Here is a 22218-nt window from a genome sequence, read left to right on the forward strand (position 1 = left end):
CCAACCCTGGCCCTAGGACTCCACTCTCCACCTCTGAGTCAGACCAACCCTGGCCCTAGGACGCCACTCTCCACCTCTGAGTCAGACCAACCCTGGCCCTAGGACTCCACTCTCCACTTCTGAGTCAGACCAACCCTGGCCCTAGGACTCCACTCTCCACCTCTGAGAGACCAACCCTGGCCCTAGGACTCCACTCTCCACCTCTGAGTCAGACCAACCCTGGCCCTAGGACTCCACTCTCCACCTCTGAGTCAGACCAACCCTGGCCCTAGGACTCCACTCTCCACCTCTGAGTCAGACCAACCCTGGCCCTAGGACTCCACTCTCCACCTCTGAGAGACCAACCCTGGCCCTAGGACTCCACTCTCCACTTCTGAGTCAGACCAACCCTGGCCCTAGGACTCCACTCTCCACTTCTGAGTCAGACCAACCCTGGCCCTAGGACTCCACTCTCCACTTCTGAGTCAGACCAACCCTGGCCCTAGGACTCCACTCTCCACCTCTGAGTCAGACCAACCCTGGCCCTAGGACTCCACTCTCCACTTCTGAGTCAGACCAACCCTGGCCCTAGGACTAGCCTCCACTCTCCACCTCTGAGAGACCAACCCTGGCCCTAGGACTCCACTCTCCACTTCTGAGTCAGACCAACCCTGGCCCTAGGACTCCACTCTCCACTTCTGAGTCAGACCAACCCTGGCCCTAGGACTCCACTCTCCACCTCTGAGAGACCAACCCTGGCCCTAGGACTCCACTCTCCACCTCTGAGTCAGACCAACCCTGGCCCTAGGACTCCACTCTCCACTTCTGAGTCAGACCAACCCTGGCCCTAGGACTCCACTCTCCACCTCTGAGTCAGACCAACCCTGGCCCTAGGACTCCACTCTCCACTTCTGAGTCAGACCAACCCTGGCCCTAGGACTAGCCTCCACTCTCCACCTCTGAGAGACCAACCCTGGCCCTAGGACTCCACTCTCCACCTCTGAGTCAGACCAACCCTGGCCCTAGGACTCCACTCTCCACCTCTGAGTCAGACCAACCCTGGCCCTAGGACTCCACTCTCCACCTCTGAGTCAGACCAACCCTGGCCCTAGGACTCCACTCTCCACTTCTGAGTCAGACCAACCCTGGCCCTAGGACTAGCCTCCACTCTCCACCTCTGAGAGACCAACCCTGGCCCTAGGACTCCACTCTCCACCTCTGAGTCAGACCAACCCTGGCCCTAGGACTCCACTCTCCACCTCTGAGTCAGACCAACCCTGGCCCTAGGACTCCACTCTCCACCTCTGAGTCAGACCAACCCTGGCCCTAGGACTCCACTCTCCACCTCTGAGTCAGACCAACCCTGGCCCTAGGACTCCACTCTCCACCTCTGAGAGACCAACCCTGGCCCTAGGACTCCACTCTCCACCTCTGAGTCAGACCAACCCTGGCCCTAGGACTCCACTCTCCACCTCTGAGAGACCAACCCTGGCCCTAGGACTCCACTCTCCACCTCTGAGAGACCAACCCTGGCCCTAGGACTCCACTCTCCACCTCTGAGAGACCAACCCTGGCCCTAGGACTCCACTCTCCACCTCTGAGAGACCAACCCTGGCCCTAGGACTCCACTCTCCACCTCTGAGAGACCAACCCTGGCCCTAGGACTAGCCTCCACTCTCCACCTCTGAGTCAGACCAACCCTGGCCCTAGGACTCCACTCTCCACCTCTGAGAGACCAACCCTGGCCCTAGGACTCCACTCTCCACCTCTGAGAGACCAACCCTGGCCCTAGGACTCCACTCTCCACCTCTGAGAGACCAACCCTGGCCCTAGGACTCCACTCTCCACCTCTGAGAGACCAACCCTGGCCCTAGGACTCCACTCTCCACCTCTGAGAGACCAACCCTGGCCCTAGGACTCCACTCTCCACCTCTGAGAGACCAACCCTGGCCCTAGGACTCCACTCTCCACCTCTGAGAGACCAACCCTGGCCCTAGGACTCCACTCTCCACCTCTGAGAGACCAACCCTGGCCCTAGGACTAGCCTCCACTCTCCACCTCTGAGAGACCAACCCTGGCCCTAGGACTCCACTCTCCACCTCTGAGTCAGACCAACCCTGGCCCTAGGACTAGAGGACTAGCCTCCACAAGGATAAAGTGCACCGCTTAAACTCTTATTTTATCAAAAGCCGTTTATTTTGGAGATATACATGCCTTAAAGTCATATGCTATTGAGCTGCTCCAAAGCATGACAAAATGTAATATTCAATAGTTTATCTTTCTGTAATTTCACTACAAACATACTCTGGCTAAGATGGCGCCGATGGAGGGCGTCTCGCCTCAAGCTCCTTCAAAACATTGCAGGTTTTTACTTTTTCTAGGGTTTTTTGTTGTGTTTTTAGGAAATGTTCTTACTCATTGCCACAGTTAATGTATATATATGATTATTTTGTTTTTTTCACTTTGTCCTGCGTTGTTAGAGCTCAGAGCTCAAGGATTTCCCTGTAATTACATCTGCAACCCATGTGACTAATAAACTCTTTAATCTAATCTACAGGACCAGCCAAACGTTTGGACACACCTACTCATTCAAGGGGTTTTCTTTATTCTTACTATTTTCTACACTGTAGAATAATAGTGAAGACATCAAAACTATGAAATATAAGCAAAGAGAAACGACAGTCCATCATTACTTTAAGACATGAAGGTCAGTCAATCCGCAACATTTCAAAAACGTTGAAAGTTTCTTCAAGTGCAGTCGCAAAAACCATCAAGCGCTATGATGAAACTGGCTCTCATGAGGACCGCCACAGGAAAGGAAGACCCAGATTTACCTCTGCTGCAGAGGATAAGTTAATTAGTTACCAGCCTCAGAAATTGCAGCCCAAATAAATGCTTCACAGAGTTCAAGTAACAGACACATCTCAACATCAACTGTTCAGAGGGGACTGTGTGAATCAGGCCTTCGTGGTCGAATTGCTGCAAAGAAACCACTACTAAAGGACACCAATAAGAAGAAGAGACTTGCTTGGGCCAAGAAACACGAGCAATGGACATTAGACCGGTGGAAATCTGTCCTTTGGTCTGATGTGTCCAACCACCATGTCTTTGTGAGACGCGGAGAGTAAGTAGGTGAACGGATGATCTCCGCATGTGTAGTTCCCACCGTGAAGCATGGAGGAGGAGGTGTTATGGTGTGGGGGTGCTTTGCTGGTGACACTGTCAGTGATATATTTAGAATTAAAAGGCACACTTAACCAGCATAGCTACCACAGCATTCTGCAGCGATACGCCATCCCATCTGGTTTGGGCTTAGTGGGACTATCATTTGTTTTTCAACAAGACAATGACCCAACACACCTCCAGGCTAAGGGCTATTTGACCAAGAAGGAGAGTGATGGAGTACTGCATCAGATGACCTGGCCTCCACAATCCCCTGACCTCAACCCAATTGAGATGGTTTGGGATGGGTCGGACGGCAGAGTGAAGGAAAAGCAGCCAACAAGTGCTCAGCATATGTGGGAACTCCTTCAAGACTGTTGGAAAAGCATTCCAGGTGAAGCTGGTTGAGAGAATGCCAAGAGAGTGCAAAGCTGTCATCAAGGCAAAGGGAGGCTATTTGAAGAATCTCAAAAATAAAATATATTTAGATTTGTTTAACACTTTTTTTTGTTACTACATGATTCCATATGTGTTATTTCATAGTTTTGATGTCTTCACTATTATTCTACAATGTAGAAAATAGTAAAAATAAAGAAAAACCCTGGAATGAGTAGGTGTGTCTAAACCTTTGACTGGTACTGTACATAATTCAAAAAGTACAAAATATACAGAACAAAAAATACACCAACCCATTCAACTCAATTTAACTCATTAAGTACATTTACATTTTAGTAATTTAGCACACACTTTTATCCAGAGCAACTTACTTTTTTGTACTGGTCCCCCATGAGAATCGAACCCACAACCCTGGCATTGCAAGCGCCATGCTCTACCAACTGAGCCACACGGGAAGTAAATCACTCAGAAGTGCTTTAACATTCATAAACACATTTAAATGCAAGTATACACATCCTGTTTCTATTGGCTGTTATGGTTATAGTTGTCTCTGTCGATGGTTCTAGATGGTATCTAGGTGGTTCTATGGTTCTGTAGATGGTTCTAGGTGGTTCTATGGTTCTGTAAATGGTTCTATGGTTATTTGGACTATGGTTCTACAGATGGTTCTGTAGGTGGTTCTATGGTTCTAGGTGGTTCTGTAGATGGTTCTGTAGATCGTGCTATGGTTCTATAGAAGGTTATATGGCTATTTGGACTGTTCTATGGTTCTATAGATGGTTCTGTAGATGGTTCTATGGTTTTGTAGATGGTTCTATGGTTATTTGGACGGTTCTATAGATGGTTCTGTATGTGGTCCTAAGGGGTGTTCTGCTGGATGGAGCGTTGGATCTGCCTCTTCATCCACTTCTCTCTTCTCTGTGTTCTCTTCCCTTTCCCTTTCTTCTTCTTTGCTCCCTGGCTGGAGGCGGGGTTAGGGTTAGCTGGCCCTGCCTTCCCCTTACTTGGTCCCGCCTTCCCTGGGCCTCCAGCCCCGCCCTTCCCTGCCTGGGAGGACAGGAGAGAGGAGACAGTAACTGGTCTGGGAGCTGCTGGGGGCAGAATGGCCAATTGGTTTTATGAGAGGGGTGTGTTATGACAGGTGTGTTAGAGGTTAGAGTGTGTTAGAGGTTAGAGTGTGTTAGAGATTAGAGTGTGTTAGAGGTTAGAGTGTGTTAGAGGTTAGAGTGTGTTAGAGGTTAAGGTGTGTTAGAGGTTAGAGTGTGTTAGAGGTTAGAGTGTGTTAGAGGTTAGAGTGTGTTAGAGGTTAGAGTGTGTTAGAGGTTAAGGTGTGTTAGAGGTTAGAGTGTGTTAGAGGTTAGAGTGTGTTAGAGGTTAGAGTGTGTTAGAGGTTAGAGTGTGTTAGAGGTTAGAGTGTGTTAGAGGTTAGAGTGTGTTAGAGGTTAAGGTGTGTTAGAGGTTAGAGTGTGTTAGAGGTTAAGGTGTGTTAGAGGTTAGAGTGTGTTAGAGGTTAGAGTTTGTTAGAGGTTAGAGTGTGTTAGAGGTTAAGGTGTGTTAGAGGTTAGAGTGTGTTAGAGGTTAGAGTGTGTTAGAGGTTAGAGTGTGTTAGAGGTTAGAGTGTGTTAGAGGTTAGAGTGTGTTAGAGTGTGTTAGAGGTTAGAGTGTGTTAGAGGTTAAGGTGTGTTAGAGGTTAGAGTGTGTTAGAGGTTAGAGTGTGTTAGAGGTTAGAGTGTGTTAGAGGTTAGAGTGTGTTAGAGGTTAGAGTGTGTTAGAGGTTAGAGTGTGTTAGAGTGTGTTAGAGGTTAGAGTGTGTTAGAGGTTAGAGTGTGTTAGAGGTTAGAGTGTGTTAGAGTGTGTTAGAGGTTAGAGTGTGTTAGAGGTTAGAGTGTGTTAGAGGTTAGAGTGTGTTAGAGGTTAGAGTGTGTTAGAGGTTAGAGTGTGTTACAGGTTAGAGTGTGTTAGAGGTTAGAGTGTGTTAGAGGTTAAGGTGTGTTAGAGGTTAGAGTGTGTTAGAGGTTAGAGTGTGTTAGAGTGTGTTAGAGGTTAGAGTGTGTTAGAGGTTAGAGTGTGTTAGAGGTTAGAGTGTGTTAGAGGTTAGAGTGTGTTAGAGGTTAAGGTGTGTTAGAGGTTAAGGTGTGTTAGAGGTTAGAGTGTGTTAGAGGTTAGAGTGTGTTAGAGGTTAGAGTGTGTTAGAGGTTAGAGTGTGTTAGAGGTTAGAGTGTGTTAGAGTGTGTTAGAGGTTAGAGTGTGTTAGAGGTTAGAGTGTGTTAGAGGTTAGAGTGTGTTAGAGGTTAGAGTGTGTTAGAGGTTAGAGTGTGTTAGAGGTTAGAGTGTGTTAGAGGTTAGAGTGTGTTAGAGGTTAGAGTGTGTTAGAGGTTAGAGTGTGTTAGAGGTTAGAGTGTGTTAGAGGTTAAGGTGTGTTAGAGGTTAAGGTGTGTTAGAGGTTAGAGTGTGTTAGAGGTTAAGGTGTGTTAGAGGTTAGAGTGTGTTAGAGGTTAGAGTGTGTTAGAGGTTAGAGTGTGTTAGAGGTTAGAGTGTGTTAGAGGTTAGAGTGTGTTATAGTGTGTTAGAGGTTAGAGTGTGTTAGAGGTTAGAGTGTGTTAGAGGTTAGAGTGTGTTAGAGGTTAGAGTGTGTTAGAGGTTAGAGTGTGTTAGAGGTTAAGGTGTGTTAGAGGTTAGAGTGTGTTAGAGGTTAAGGTGTGTTAGAGGTTAGAGTGTGTTAGAGGTTAGAGTGTGTTAGAGGTTAGAGTGTGTTAGAGGTTAGAGTGTGTTAGAGGTTAGAGTGTGTTAGAGGTTAGAGTGTGTTAGAGGTTAAGGTGTGTTAGAGGTTAGAGTGTGTTAGAGGTTAGAGTGTGTTAGAGGTTAAGGTGTGTTAGAGGTTAGAGTGTGTTAGAGGTTAGAGTGTGTTAGAGGTTAGAGTGTGTTAGAGGTTAGAGTGTGTTAGAGTGTGTTAGAGGTTAGAGTGTGTTAGAGGTTAGAGTGTGTTAGAGGTTAGAGTGTGTTAGAGGTTAGAGTGTGTTAGAGGTTAGAGTGTGTTAGAGGTTAGAGTGTGTTAGAGGTTAGAGTGTGTTAGAGGTTAGAGTGTGTTAGAGGTTAGAGTGTGTTAGAGTGTGTTAGAGGTTAGAGTGTGTTAGAGTGTGTTAGAGGTTAGAGTGTGTTAGAGGTTAGAGTGTGTTAGAGGTTAGAGTGTGTTAGAGTGTGTTAGAGGTTAGAGTGTGTTAGAGTGTGTTAGAGGTTAGAGTGTGTTAGAGGTTAGAGTGTGTTAGAGGTTAGAGTGTGTTAGAGTGTGTTAGAGGTTAGAGTGTGTTAGAGGTTAGAGTGTGTTAGAGGTTAGAGTGTGTTAGAGGTTAGAGTGTGTTAGAGGTTAGAGTGTGTTAGAGGTTAGAGTGTGTTAGAGGTTAGAGTGTGTTAGAGGTTAAGGTGTGTTAGAGGTTAGAGTGTGTTAGAGGTTAGAGTGTGTTAGAGGTTAGAGTGTGTTAGAGGTTAGAGTGTGTTAGAGGTTAGAGTGTGTTAGAGGTTAGAGTGTGTTAGAGGTTAGAGTGTGTTAGAGGTTAGAGTGTGTTAGAGGTTAGAGTGTGTTAGAGGTTAGAGTGTGTTAGAGGTTAGAGTGTGTTAGAGGTTAAGGTGTGTTAGAGGTTAGAGTGTGTTAGAGGTTAGAGTGTGTTAGAGGTTAGAGTGTGTTAGAGGTTAAGGTGTGTTAGAGGTTAGAGTGTGTTAGAGGTTAAGGTGTGTTAGAGGTTAGAGTGTGTTAGAGGTTAGAGTGTGTTAGAGGTTAGAGTGTGTTAGAGGCTTCAAACAGCTGAAAATACAACATTTTTGGTTATGGAAAATACATTTCACAGCGGTTTAGATGGTAAAATTATTCTCTACAGATTTTGCTGCGAAGAGACAGAATCATTAGATCATTTGTTTTGGTACTGTCCATATGTAGCTTGTTTTTGGTCTCAGGTTCAGGAATGGCTGAAGAATTGCAACATTTACCTGGAGTTAACTCTGTAAATAGCACTGCTGGGTGATCTGAAAAGTCAGTCAATTTGATCAATAATATAATAATACTCTTAGCAAAAATGGATAGAAGGGTTTAGAACTTGTGAAACATCACAGCACAGTTGAAAAATATATGGCAAATAGAATTAATGCCCATGATTTTGTAATGAGATGTTTGATGAGCAGGTGTCCACAAACTGTTGGTCATGTAGTTTATTAACATGAAGATTTCTACAGCTAGTTATTAACACGTTAAACTCTGACACCCTCTGATCGCATTTTCTAAATGGCGCATAATATTGTATACTACCCTCAAAGCAAATTTCAGTTTCAAAACTACGTCTTACAAAGTCTTACATGCTTAGTAATATCAGAACTGGTGTTCAGATAAAGCTGTCAGAACTGGGGTTAGGGTTAGGGTCAGATAGGGTTCGGGTTCGGGTTCGGGTTAGGGTCAGATAGGGTTAGGGTTCGGGTCAGATAGGGTTAGGGTTAGGGGTTGGGTTAGGGTTAGATAAAGCTGTCAGAAACTATGGAACTACAGAGCCCGAGATGCAGCAGACAAAGCAAACTGAAATTCCCCCCGCTTCTCCACGTTGGGGAATAAGATATTTGAAAGTCTAGGTTTGAGATAAAATATGTCACCAATTACTGTTCCAAAAATCTGATCTTTTACCCAATGGTGGCGCTCTAAACATGCACAGATTCCCATTGGAACACAGCCATTTGAAAAGAGCAGGGCTGGTGCAACGTGCTATACCTTCGTCTTCTAGGAATGATATACAGTACATATGAGGAGAAAGCTGAAGTCTATCTATCCATTGATGTAAATACATCCTCTTGTCTGATTCCCAGTTCATCCATTAGATGACAGTAGGAGATCACATGACCTCTCTTGGCCACTTGAAACCAGTTGCGTCTGGTTTGGGTAGTGAGTCACTATTTGAAACGATTTGAAACTCTCCACCATGGCCAAGACCAAAGAGCTCTCCAAGGATGTCAGGGACAAGATTGTAGACCTACACAAGGCTGGAATGGGCTACAAGACCATCGCCAAGCAGCTTGGTGAGAAGGTGACAACAGTTGGTGCGATTATTCGCAAATGGAAGAAACACAAAATAACTGTCAATCTCCCTCGGCCTGGGGCTCCATGCAAGATCTCACTGGAGTTGCAATGATCATGAGAACGGTGAGGAATCAGCTCAGAACTACACAGGAGGATCGTGTCAATGATCTCAAGGCAGCTGGGACCATAGTCACCAAGAAAACAATTGGTAACACGCTACGCTGTGAAGGACTGAAATCCTGCAGCGCCCGCAAGGTCCCCCTGCTCAAGAAAGCACATATACATGCCCATCTGAAGTTTGCCAATGAACATCTGAATGATTCAGAGGAGAACTGGGTGAAAGTGTTGTGGTCAGATGAGACCAAAATCGAGCTCTTTGGCATCAACTGAACTCGCCGTGTTTGGAGGAGGAGGAATGCTACCTATGACCCCAAGAACACCATCCCCACCGTCAAACATGGAGGTGGAAACATTATGCTCTGGGGGTGTTTTTCTGCTAAGGGGACATGACAACTTCACCGCATCAAAGGGACGATGGACGGGGCCATGTACCGTCAAATCATGGGTGAGAACCTCCTTCCCTCAGCCAGGGCATTGAAAATGAGTCGTGGATGGGTATTCCAGCACGACAATGACCCAAAACACACGGCCAAGGCAACAAAGGAGTGGCTCAAGAATAAGAACATTAAGGTCCTGGAGTGGCCTAGCCAGTCTCCAGACCTTAATCCCATAGAAAATCTGTGGTGGGAGCTGAAGGTTCGAGTTGCCAAACGTCAGGCTCGAAACCTTAATGACTTGGAGAAGATCTGCAAAGAGGAGTGGGACAAAATCCCTCCTGAGATATGTGCAAACCTGGTGGCCAACTACAAGAAACGTCTGACCTCTGTGATTGCCAACAAGGGTTTTTCCACCAAGTACTAAGTCATGTTTTGCAGAGGGGTCAAATACTTATTTCCCTCATTAAAATGCATATCAATTTATAACATTTTTGACATGAGTTTTTCTGGATTTTGTTGTTTTTAATCTGTCTCTCACTGTTCAAATAAACCTACCATTAAAATTATAGACTGATCATTTCGTTGTCAGTGGGCAATCGTACAAAATCAGCAGGGGATCAAATACTTTTTCCCTCACTGTATATATATATATATATATATATATATATATATATTTCTTTTTTTGGTATTCTTTCTTAAAACTGCATTGTTGGTTAAGGGCTTGTAAGTAAGCATTTCACTGTAAGGTCTACACCTGTTGTATTCAGCGCATGTGACAAATACAATTTGATTTGATTTGTACTTTGCTCCGTTCATCTTTCCCTCGATCCTGACTAGTCTCCCACCTGTTGTATTCAGCGCATGTGACAAATACAATTTGATTTGATTTGTACTTTGCTCCGTTCATCTTTCCCTCGATCCTGACTAGTCTCCCAGTCTCTGCCGCTGAAAAACATCCCCACAGCATGATGCTGCCACCACCATGCTTCATGGTGCCAGGTTTCCTCCAGACGTGACTCCTGGCATTCAGGCCAAAGAGTTAAATCTTGGTTTCATCAGACCAGAGAATCTTGTTTCTCATGGTCTGAGATTCTTTAGGTGCCTTTTGGCAAACTCCAAGCGGGCTGTCATGTGCCTTTTACTGAGGAGTGGCTTCCATCTGGCCACTCTACCATAAAGGCCTGTTTGGTGGAGTGCTGCAGAGATGGTTGTCCTTCTGGAAGGTTCTCCCATCTCCACAGAGGAACTCTGGAGCTCTTTCAGAGTGACCATCGGGTTCTTACTGGTGACATGCCAGCAGTAAGATTTGAGTTTGATTTCTAAAAACACAAGACCTGTAGCTTTCAAATGATATGTCACTTTCTATTTTTCTACAGCTAGATATCTACAGCTACACTACCGTTCAAAAGTTTGGGGTCACTTAGAAATGTCCTTGTTTTCTAAAGAAAATCAATATTTTGTCCATTAAAATAAAATAAAATAGATCAGAAATACAGTGTAGACATTGTTAATGTTGTAAATGGCTATTGTAGCTGGAAACTGCTGATTTGTAATGGAATATCTACATAGGCGTACAGAGGCCCATTATCAGCAACCATCAGTCCTGTGTTCCAATGGCACGTTGTGTTTGCTAATCCAAGTTTATCATTTTAAAAGGCTAATTGATCATTAGAAAACCATTTTGCAATTATGTTAGCACAGCTGAAAACTGTTGTGCTGATTTAAAGAAGCAATAAAACTGGCCTTCTTGAGACTAGTTGAGTATCTGGAGCATCAGCAATTGTGGGTTCGATTAAAGGCTCAAAATGGCCAGAAACAAATAACTTTCTTCTGAAACTCGTCAGTCTATTCTTCTTCTGAGAAATGAAGGCTATTCCATGCAAGGAATTGCCAAGAAACTGAAGATCTCGTACAATGCTGTGTACTACTCCCTTCACAGAACAGCGCAAACTGGCTTTAACCAGAATAGAAAGAGGAGTGTGAGGCCCCGGTGCTCAACTGAGCAAGAGGTCAAATACATTAGTGTCTAGTTTGAGAAACAGACGACTCACAGGTGCTCAACTGGCAGCTTCATTAAATAGTAACCGCAAAACACCAGTCTCAACGTCAACAGTGAAGAGGCGACTCTGGGATGCTGACCTTCTAGGCAGAGTTGCAAAGAAAAAGCCATATCTCAGACAGGCCAATAAAAATAAAAGATTAAGATGGGCAAAAGAACACAGACACTGGACAGAGGAAGATTGGAAAAAAGACAAATTCGAAGTTTGAGGTGTTTGGATCACGAAGAAGAACATTTGTGAGACGCAGACCAAATGAAAAGATGCTGGAGGAGTGCTTGATGCCATCTGTCAAGCATGGTGGAGGCAATGTGATGGTCTGGGGGTGCTTTGGTGGTGGTAAAGTGGGAGATTTGTACAGGGATCTTGAAGAAGGAAGGCTATCACTCCATTTTGCAACGCCATGCCATACCCTGTGGACAGCGCTTGATTGGAGCCAATTTCCTCCTACAACAGGACAATGACCCAAAGCACAGCTCCAAACTATGCAAGAACTATTTAGGGAAGAAGCAGTCAGCTGGTATTCTGTCTATAATGGAGTGGCCAGCACAGTCACCGGATCTCAACCCTATTGAGCTGTTGTGGGAGCAGCTTGACCGTAAGAAGTGCCCATCAAGACAATCCAATTTGTGGGAAGTGCTTCAGGAAGCATGGGGTGAATTCTCTTCAGATTACCTCAAGAAATTGACAACTAGAATGCCAAAGGTCTGCAAGGCTGTAATTGCTGCAAATGGAGGATTATTTGACGAAAGCTATGTTTGAAGGACACAATTATTATTTCAATTAAAAATCATTATTTCTAACCTTGTCAATGACTACATTTCCTATTCACTTTGCTTTATTTCCTATTCAAACTCATTTAATGTATGTTTTCATGGAAAACAAGGACTAAGTGACCCCAAACTTTTGAACGGTAGTGTAGTTACTAATATCTCTACAACTAGTTATCAACATGACTATCTCTACAGCTAGTTATCAACATGACTATCTCTACAGCTAGTTATCAACATGACTATCTCTACAGCTAGTTATCAACATGACTATCTCTACAGCTAGTTATCAACATGACTATCTCTACAGCTAGTTAACATGAATATCTATAGCTAGTTATCAACATGAATATCTCTACAGCTAGTTATCAACATGACTATCTCTACAGCTAGTTAACATGAATATCTATAGCTAGTTATCAACATGAATATCTCTACAGCTAGTTATTTTCTCCATTGTTCCTGCTGTGTTGGGGGGCGGGGGGGGGGGGGGGGGGGGAGAGGAGGGAGGGAGGGAGGAAGGAGGATTTACTTCCTAGACAACACTAACCTTTAGACGGACACACAACCTTTTTAAAAATGTAACCTTTATTTAACTAGACAAGTCAGTTAATTCTTATTTACAATGATGGCCTACACCGGCCAAACCCGGACGACTATGTACCACACAGATGCCAACCAAGCAACACCCACCACAGGCCTGTCAGACTGATGATGGCCCACCACAGGCCTGTCAGACTGATGATGGCCCACCACAGGCCTGTCAGACTGATGATGGCCCACCACAGGCCTGTCAGACTGATGATGGCCCACCACAGGCCTGTCAGACTGATGATGGCCCACCACAGGCCTGTCAGACTGATGATGGCCCACCACAGGCCTGTCAGACTGATGATGGCCCACCACAGGCCTGTCAGACTGATGATGGCCCACCACAGGCCTGTCAGACTGATGATGGCCCACCACAGGCCTGTCAGACTGATGATGGCCCACCACAGGCCTGTCAGACTGATGATGGCCCACCACAGGCCTGTCAGACTGATGATGGCCCACCACAGGCCTGTCAGACTGATGATGGCCCACCACAGGCCTGTCAGACTGATGATGGCCCACCACAGGCCTGTCAGACTGATGATGGCCCACCACAGGCCTGTCAGACTGATGATGGCCCACCACAGGCCTGTCAGACTGATGATGGCCCACCACAGGCCTGTCAGACTGATGATGGCCCACCACAGGCCTGTCAGACTGATGATGGCCCACCACAGGCCTGTCAGACTGATGATGGCCCACCACAGGCCTGTCAGACTGATGATGGCCCACCACAGGCCTGTCAGACTGATGATGGCCCACCACAGGCCTGTCAGACTGATGATGGCCCACCACAGGCCTGTCAGACTGATGATGGCCCACCACAGGCCTGTCAGACTGATGATGTTCGGAATAGGGCGGGGAATTCCCAGGGACCTCACGATACGATATTATCACAATACTTAGGTGCTGATACGATAATATACAGTGCATTCGGAAAGTATTCAGACCCCTTGACTTTTTCCACATTTTGCTACGTTACAGCCTTTTCTAAAATGGATTAAATAACAATCCTCATCAATCTACCCCATAATGACAAATCGAAAACAGGTTTTTAGAAAACATTTTTGGATTAGGGGTTAAAACTAGGGGTTAAGGTTACCTTGTGCTGCTGCAGGTCTGGAGGGGATTAGGGGTTAAGACTAGGGGTTAAGGTTACCTTGTGTTGCTGCAGGTCTTGTTGGGGATTAGGATTAGGGGTTAAGACTAGGGGTTACGGTTACCTTGTGCTGCTGCAGGTCTTGTTGGGGATTAGGATTAGGGGTTAAGACTAGGGGTTAAGGTTACCTTGTGTTGCTGCAGGTCTTGTTGGGGATTAGGATTAGGGGTTAAAACTAGGGGTTAAGGTTACCTTGTGCTGCTGCAGGTCTGGAGGGGGATTAGGATTAGGGGTTAAAACTAGGGGTTAAGGTTACCTTGTGCTGCTGCAGGTCTGGAGGGGGATTAGGATTAGGGGTTAAGACTAGGGGTTAAGGTTACCTTGTGCTGCTGCAGGTCTGGAGGGGATTAGGATTAGGGGTTAAGACTAGGGGTTACGGTTACCTTGTGCTGCTGCAGGTCTTGTTGGGGATTAGGATTAGGGGTTAAAACTAGGGGTTAAGGTTACCTTGTGCTGCTGCAGGTCTGGAGGGGGATTAGGATTAGGGGTTAAAACTAGGGGTTAAGGTTACCTTGTGTCCATGCTGCAGGTCTGGAGGGGGATTAGGATTAGGGGTTAAGACTAGGGGTTAAGGTTACCTTGTGCTGCTGCAGGTCTGGAGGGGATTAGGATTAGGGGTTAAGACTAGGGGTTAAGGTTACCTTGTGCTGCTGCAGGTCTTGTTGGGGATTAGCATTAGGGGTTAAGACTAGGGGTTAAGGTTACCTTGTGCTGCTGCAGGTCTGGAGGGGGATTAGGATTAGGGGTTAAAACTAGGGGTTAAGGTTACCTTGTGTCCATGCTGCAGGTCTGGAGGGGGATTAGGATTAGGGGTTAAGACTAGGGGTTAAGGTTACCTTGTGCTGCTGCAGGTCTGGAGGGGATTAGGATTAGGGGTTAAGACTAGGGGTTAAGGTTACCTTGTGCTGCTGCAGGTCTTGTTGGGGATTAGCATTAGGGGTTAAGACTAGGGGTTAAGGTTACCTTGTGCTGCTGCAGGTCTTGTTGGGGATTAGGATTAGGGGTTAAGACTAGGGGTTAAGGTTACCTTGTGCTGCTGCAGGTCTGGAGGGGATTAGGATTAGGGGTTAAGACTAGGGGTTAAGGTTACCTTGTGCTGCTGCAGGTCTTGTTGGGGATTAGCATTAGGGGTTAAAACTAGGGGTTAAGGTTACCTTGTGCTGCTGCAGGTCTTGTTGGGGATTAGCATTAGGGGTTAAGACTAGGGGTTAAGGTTACCTTGTGCTGCTGCAGGTCTTGTTGGGGATTAGCATTAGGGGTTAAGACTAGGGGTTAAGGTTACCTTGTGCTGCTGCAGGTCTTGTTGGGGATTAGGATTAGGGGTTAAGACTAGGGGTTAAGGTTACCTTGTGCTGCTGCAGGTCTTGTTGGGGATTAGGATTAGGGGTTAAGACTAGGGGTTAAGGTTACCTTGTGCTGCTGCAGGTCTTGTTGGGGATTAGGATTAGGGGTTAAGACTAGGGGTTAAGGTTACCTTGTGCTGCTGCAGGTCTTGTTGGGGATTAGCATTAGGGGTTAAGACTAGGGGTTAAGGTTACCTTGTGCTGCTGCAGGTCTTGTTGGGGATTAGGATTAGGGGTTAAGACTAGGGGTTAAGGTTACCTTGTGCTGCTGCAGGTCTTGTTGGGGATTAGGATTAGGGGTTAAGACTAGGGGTTAAGGTTACCTTGTGCTGCTGCAGGTCTTGTTGGGGATTAGGATTAGGGGTTAAGACTAGGGGTTAAGGTTACCTTGTGCTGCTGCAGGTCTTGTTGGGGATTAGGATTAGGGGTTAAGACTAGGGGTTAAGGTTACCTTGTGTCCATGCTGCAGGTCTTGAGGGGGGAAGGTGCAGGGTGGCCGGCTGTGTTTCTGGTGGAAGGGTAGGACCAGCGTGTGGTCCAGCGGTACCCAGGGCAGAGGGCAGAGGGCAGAGGGAGGGGGCGTGCTGCTATGGGTCTGCTGTAGGTCGTAGGCCCCTCGGACAATCCTTCGCCCCTCCGCTGCCTTGAAGATGGTTACGAAGGGCTCCCCTGCCTTATGACCAATCAGATAGTGGCCCTCAGATAACCTATAGACACAGAGATCAGAAAGTGGCCCTCAGTTAACCTATAGACAAAGATCAGAAAGTGGCCCTCAGTTAACCTATAGACAAAGATCAGAAAGTGGCCCTCAGTTAACCTATAGACACTGTGAAGGCGCTGAATTTGTCTGAACCGTCTCAGTGCTTCTCCTGCCAATGGGGCGCTTCCCCATTAATTCCCTATTAAATAGCCAGCATCAGCTGTGGGTTGTGACCGTGGCGCGAGAGAGGTAGCGTTCAACCCTGAGCTTGAAGCTCTTTCACACCCAGTTTGTGTTGTTGTTGTACTGTAGTCGTGTCGCAGGATCAACCAGTATCGGATCTACTTCTTTCTATTGTTGGACCACTGATCAACGTTGGTCTCCGCTGTTCTCCGTGGCCTTTCCACTGGAGATCTGTTGGTCTCCGCTGTTCTCCGTGGCCTTTCTCGCTGGAGATCTGTTGGTCTTCGCTGTTCTCCGTGGCCTTTCCACTGGAGATCTGTTGGTCTCCGCTGTTCTCCGTGGCCTTTCTCGCTGGAGATCTGTTGGTCTCCGCTGTTCTCCGTGGCCTTTCCACTGGAGATCTGTTGGTCTCCGCTGTTCTCCGTGGCCTTTCTCGCTGGAGATCTGTTGGTCTCCGCTGTTCTCCGTGGCCTTTCTCGCTGGAGATCTGTTGGTCTCCGCTGTTCTCCGTGGCCTTTCCACTGGAGATCTGTTGGTCTCCGCTGTTCTCCGTGGCCTTTCTCGCTGGAGATCTGTTGGTCTCCGCTGTTCTCCGTGGCCTTTCTCGCTGGAGATCTGTTGGCGGATTGGATTGTCTGACAGACCGACTACTACTTTTTTTTGCATACAGTATTTCATTTGTTTTGGGGTGATTAATACCGTGTTGGTTTATGTGTTCAGTTGTAGGTGAAGACTACTGAGATTTCTGATACTCTTTATTGTGTGGAACGGGAGTTTATTGCAATCTGATTGTATGAATGAGAAGGACAATTGCATGACTGATGTCACTTGGGTTCAATGCACTAATTTACCAGGCTGGACTTTTTTTTATGCCCGAGGTACGGGACATTTACCAGTGAACCAAGGTTGTTATTGTTTTGTGACTTATATTGACTGTGTGATCAATTATTTTGGTAATACAACCAACACAAAAGAACACAGTTGTTTATTTCCATACTGACATTTACATGAGTCCTTTGTACTGGTGTAGACGTGATGGACTGGACAGGACTCGTTCCCTCAGAAGCAAAAAGGAGAAATCAATATTTTCTCTGGTAGGCACAACCTACCTGGCACCCCTAACAAACAATAACCTCAAGTCAAAACTGTTACAACACACAGATCAGATAGTGGCCCTCAGATAACCTATAGACACAGAGATCAGAGAGTGGCTCTCAGATAACCTATAGACACAGAGATCAGAGAGTGGCTCTCAGATAACCTATAGACACAGAGATCAGAGAGTGGCACCTATAGACACAATTGTGAGGGGTAGGAATGGCAGATTTCTCAATTTCCTTCTCCGCCCGTTGTATTGGGAAGTTCAATGGTGAGAAATGTCTCAGTCCCTGGAACCAAACCTTTACAGTATAGGGCATCAATAAGCTGCTCCCAAACATTTTAAACCAGCATCAGGAAAGTGAGTCTATCATAGTTCATGTGGGATTCAATGACATGAAGGGCAGCTAAAAACAGCTGAAGATGGATTTTCAAGATCTGATTGGGTCTCTCCTTGACACCAACAAACGGCCCGTAATATCCCTCCCTAAATCGTGGCATTGAACGTTTCACTAGACTTTTAGCACTCCATAACTGGCTGCGTGACTATTCCAGCTCTGTGTGTGTAACATTTATTGACAATTGTGATACCTTCTGGAAACAAAGCTCGTTTTATAAGGAGGATGGGATCCACCCAAATCATTTGAGTTCCTGGATAATTTCACAGCATTATAAGGCTGCGTTGAGACAATGACTTATCAATGACCCAAGTCCAGCTCAGTTAATCCCTACAATTATGTCGCTGAGTTGTCATAATGCTTCAGCAAATGTACATTATCCAGGGGCGTTGGAAGACACATTGTAAGTAACCTAATTTATGTCCGTCTAACTGCCCTGAATGCCTCTGCTGATCCCACAGCTATTGTATGCAGTAATCTTGTGCCTATGAACCAGAGTTATACTGTTAGCAATGATATGGTGTGCCCTAGTAGGAAGTCCACTATGTGCAGCTCAACCTGCACTAACGTAAATAACATGAGCATGTCTACTTCTGCTAAGCTTAACAGTAAAGCAATGAAAACAATCAAGCATCACAGGCGTGTTAAAAATAGCCCAAGTTAACATATGTAGCCCAAGAAACAAGGTTAAAGAAATCAATAATTTGCAATCTCTGAAACTCACTTAGATAATACCTTTAAATGATACAGTGGTAGCAATACATGGTTATAAGATCTACAGAAATGACAGAAATGCCAAAGGTGGAGGTGTTTCTGTTTATATTCAGAACCACATTCCTGTCAAGCTTAGAGGATCTCATGTTAAATACTGTTGAAGTAATATGGCTACAGGTTCATCTGCCTCACCTAAAGCCCATTCTGGTGGGAAGCTGCTATAGACCACCAAGTGCTAACAGTCAGTATCTGGATAACTTTTGAAATGCTTGATAATGTACAGTGGGGAAAAAAAGTATTTAGTCAGCCACCAATTGTGCAAGTTCTCCCACTTAAAAAGATGAGAGAGGCCTGTAATTTTCATCATAGGTACATGTCAACTATGACAGACAAAATGAGGAAAAAAAATCCAGAAAATCACATTGTAGGATTTTTAATGAATTTATTTGCAAATTATGGTGGAAAATAAGTATTTGGTCAATAACAAAAGTTTCTCAATACTTTGTTATATACCCTTTGTTGGCAATGACACAGGTCAAACGTTTTCTGTAAGTCTTCACAAGGTTTTCACACACTGTTGCTGGTATTTTGGCCCATTCCTCCATGCAGATCTCCTCTAGAGCAGTGATGTTTTGGGGCTGTCGCTGGGCAACACGGACTTTCAACTCCCTCCAAAGATGTTCTATGGGGTTGAGATCTGGAGACTGGCTAGGCCACTCCAGGACCTTGAAATGCTTCTTACGAAGCCACTCCTTCGTTGCCCGGGCGGTGTGTTTGGGATCATTGTCATGCTGAAAGACCCAGCCACATTTCATCTTCAATGCCCTTGCTGATGGAAGGAGGTTTTCACTCAAAATCTCTTGATACATGGCTCCATTCATTATTTCCTTTACACGGATCAGTCGTCCTGGTCCCTTTGCAGAAAAACAGCCCCAAAGCATGATGTTTCCACCCCCATGCTTCACAGTAGGTATGGTGTTCTTTGGATGCAACTCAGCATTCTTTGTCCTCCAAACACGACGAGTTGAGTTTTTACCAAAAAGTTATATTTTGGTTTCATCTGACCATATGACATTCTCCCAATCCTCTTCTGGATCATTCAAATGCACTCTAGCAAACTTCAGACGGGCCTGGACATGTACTGGCTTAAGCAGGGGGACACATCTCGCACTGCAGGATTTGAGTCCCTGGCGGCGTAGTGTGTTACTGATGGTAGGCTTTGTTACTTTGGTCCCAGCTCTCTGCAGGTCATTCACTAGGTCCCCCCGTGTGGTTCTGTGATTTTTGCTCACTGTTCTTGTGATCATTTTGACCCCACTGGGTGAGATCTTGCGTGGAGCCCCAGATCGAGGGAGATTATCAGTGGTCTTGTATGTCTTCCATTTCCTAATAATTGCTCCCACAGTTGATTTCTTCAAACCAAGCTGCTTACCTATTGCAGATTCAGTCTTCCCAGCCTGGTGCAGGTCTACAATTTTGTTTCTGGTGTCCTTTGACAGCTCTTTGGTCTTGGCCATAGTGGAGTTTGGAGGGTGACTGTTTGAGGTTGTGGACAGGTGTCTTTATACTGATAACAAGTTCAAACAGGTGCCATTAATACAGGTAACGAGTGGAGGACAGAGGAGCCTCTTAAAGAAGAAGTTACAGGTCTGTGAGAGCCAGAAATCGTGCTTGTTTGTAGGTGACCAAATACTTATTTTCCATCATAATTTGCAAATAAATTCATTGAAAATCCTACAATGTGATTTTCTGGATTTTTTTCCCTCATTTTGTCTGTCATAGTTGACGTGTACCTATGATGAAAATTACAGGCCTCTCTCATCTTTTTAAGTGGGAGAACTTGCACAATTGGTGGCTGACTAAATACTTTTTTTCCCCACTGTATGTGATATCAACAGAGAGGTATATTTTCTGGGTGATTTAAATATTGACTGGCTTTCATCAGGCTGCCCACTCAAGAGAAAGCTTCAAACTGTAACTAGTGCCTGCAACCTGGTTCAGGTTATCAGTCAACGTTTTGGAGTTAGTGCTACAGGATGCAAATTTCTGTTTGAAAAAGCTAGCCTTTGCTTTCCTAACTGATTGTGTATATTGGTTCCTGACTTCCCTGAAAAGTTGCATATCGTGGGGGCTGTTCGATGCTAATGCAGTACGCCACAGGATGTTTTTGTGCTGGTCAAGGGCAGTCAAGTCTGGGGTGAACCAGGGGCTATATCTGTTCTTAGTTTGGAATTTTTTGAATGGGGCATGCTTATTTAAGATAGAGAGGAAAGCACTTTCTTGAGGTAATCTGAAGAGATTTCACCCCATGCTTCCTGAAGCACCTCCCACAAGTTGGATTGGCTTGATGGGCACTTCTTACGTACCATACGGTCAAGCTGCTCCCACAACAGCTCAATAGGGTTGAGATCCGGTGACTGTGCTGGCCACTCCATTATAGACAGAATACCAGCTGACTTCTTCTTCCCTAAATAGTTCTTGCATAGTTTGGAGCTGTGCTTTGGGTCATTGTCCTGTTGTAGGAGGAAATTGGCTCCAATCAAGCGCCGTCCACAGGGTATGGCATGGCGTTGCAAAATGGAGTGATAGCCTTCCTTCTTCAAGATCCCTTTTACCCTGTACAAATCTCCCACTTTACCACCACCAAAGCACCCCCAGACCATCACATTGCCTCCACCATGCTTGACAGATGGCATCAAGCACTCCTCCAGCATCTTTTCATTTGGTCTGCGTCTCACAAATGTTCTTCTTTGTGATCCAAACACCTCAAACTTTGATTCGTCTGTCCAGAACACTTTTTTCCAATCTTCCTCTGTCCAGTGTCTGTGTTCTTTTGCCCATCTTAATTTTTTCTTTTTATTGGCCAGTCTGAGATATGGCTTTTTCTTTGCAACTCTGCCTAGAAGGTCAGCATCCCAGAGTCGCCTCTTCACTGTTGACGTTGAGACTGGTGTTTTGCGGTTACTATTTAATGAAGCTGCCAGTTGAGGACCTGTGAGGCGTCTGTTTCTCAAACTAGACACTCTAATGTATTTGTCCTCTTGCTCAGTTGTGCACCGGGGCCTCCCACTCCTCTTTCTATTCTGGTTAAAGCCAGTTTGAGCTGTTCTGTGAAGGGAGTAGTTCACAGCGTTATACGAGATCTTCAGTTTCTTGGCAATTCCTTGCATGGAATAGCCTTCATTCTCAGAACAAGAATAGACTGACGAGTTTCAGAAGAAAGTTATTTGTTTCTAGGGCGGCAGGTAGCTTAGTGGGTAAGAGCGTTGTGCCAGTAACCGAAAGGTCGCTGGTTCTAATCCCCGAGCCGACTAGGTGAAAAATCTGTCGATGTGCCCTTAAGCAAGGCACTTAACCCTAATTGCTGATGTAAGTCGCTCTGGATAAGAGCGTCTGCTAAATGACTAAAATGTAAATGTTTCTGGCCATTTTGAGCCTGTAATCGATCTCACAATTGCTGATGCTCCATATACTCAACTAGTCTCAAGACTTGCTTCTTTAAATCAACACAACAGTTTTCAGCTGTGCTAACATAATTGCAAAAGGGTTTTCTAATGATCAATTAGCTTTTTTAAATTATAAACTTGGATTAGCAAACACAACGTACCATTGGAACACAGGACTGATGGTTGTGATAATGGGCCTCTGTATGCCTATGTAGATATTCCATAAAAAAATCAGCCGTTTCCAGCTACAATAGCCATTTACAACATTAACAATGTCTACACTATATTTCTGATCATTTTGATGTTATTTTAAAGGTTTAAAAAAAATGCTATTTTTCTAATTTCTAAGTGACCCCAAACTTTTGAACGGTAGTGTTTGTGGGAACTCCTTCAAGAATGTTGGAAAAGAATTCCAGGTGAAGCTGGTTGAGAGAATCTCAAGAGTGTGCAAAGCTGTCATTACATTTACATTTTGCATTTTAGTCATTTAGCAGACGCTCTTATCCAAGTAGGGTTAAGTGCCTTACTCAAGGGCACATCGACAGATTTTTCACCTAGTCGGCTCGGGGATTAGAACTAGCGACCTTTCGGTTACTGGCACAACGCTCTTAACCACTAAGCTAACTGCCGCCCCCCACTTCATTGCTTCCATTCAGATCTGTGCACCCTAAA

General features: G+C 45.4%; 1 protein-coding gene and 1 long non-coding RNA gene across 12 annotated transcripts in view; one reads left to right on the plus strand and one right to left on the minus strand.

The window, feature by feature from the left end:
* Nucleotides 1–2238: 2238 nt before the first annotated feature.
* Nucleotides 2239–22218, minus strand: part of ice2 (interactor of little elongator complex ELL subunit 2) — a 65719-nt gene continuing 45739 nt past the window's right edge. The window contains exons 14-15 of the mRNA XM_084185594.1: nucleotides 15459–15714; nucleotides 2239–4584 (exon numbers count right to left, since the gene is read on the minus strand). Coding sequence (XP_084041720.1) covers nucleotides 4396–4584; nucleotides 15459–15714 — 445 coding nt within the window. The 3' untranslated portion in view covers nucleotides 2239–4395. The remainder of the gene's footprint in view (nucleotides 4585–15458; nucleotides 15715–22218) is intronic.
* Nucleotides 5058–7712, plus strand: LOC311148613. Of its 11 annotated transcripts, none has more exons than XR_014614924.1 (4): nucleotides 5058–5097; nucleotides 5166–5243; nucleotides 5485–6014; nucleotides 6144–6648. It is a non-coding gene; the product is annotated as an uncharacterized lncRNA (long non-coding RNA). The 11 variants fall into 11 exon arrangements; XR_014614925.1 differs by having other exon boundaries at nucleotides 5060–5114; nucleotides 5193–5243; XR_014614926.1 differs by adding an exon at nucleotides 6901–7712 and having other exon boundaries at nucleotides 5064–5243; nucleotides 6144–6415.

The sequence above is a fragment of the Coregonus lavaretus genome (genome assembly GCF_964263955.1).
Source record: "Coregonus lavaretus genome assembly, chromosome: 21".
Taxonomy (NCBI): domain Eukaryota; kingdom Metazoa; phylum Chordata; class Actinopteri; order Salmoniformes; family Salmonidae; genus Coregonus; species Coregonus lavaretus.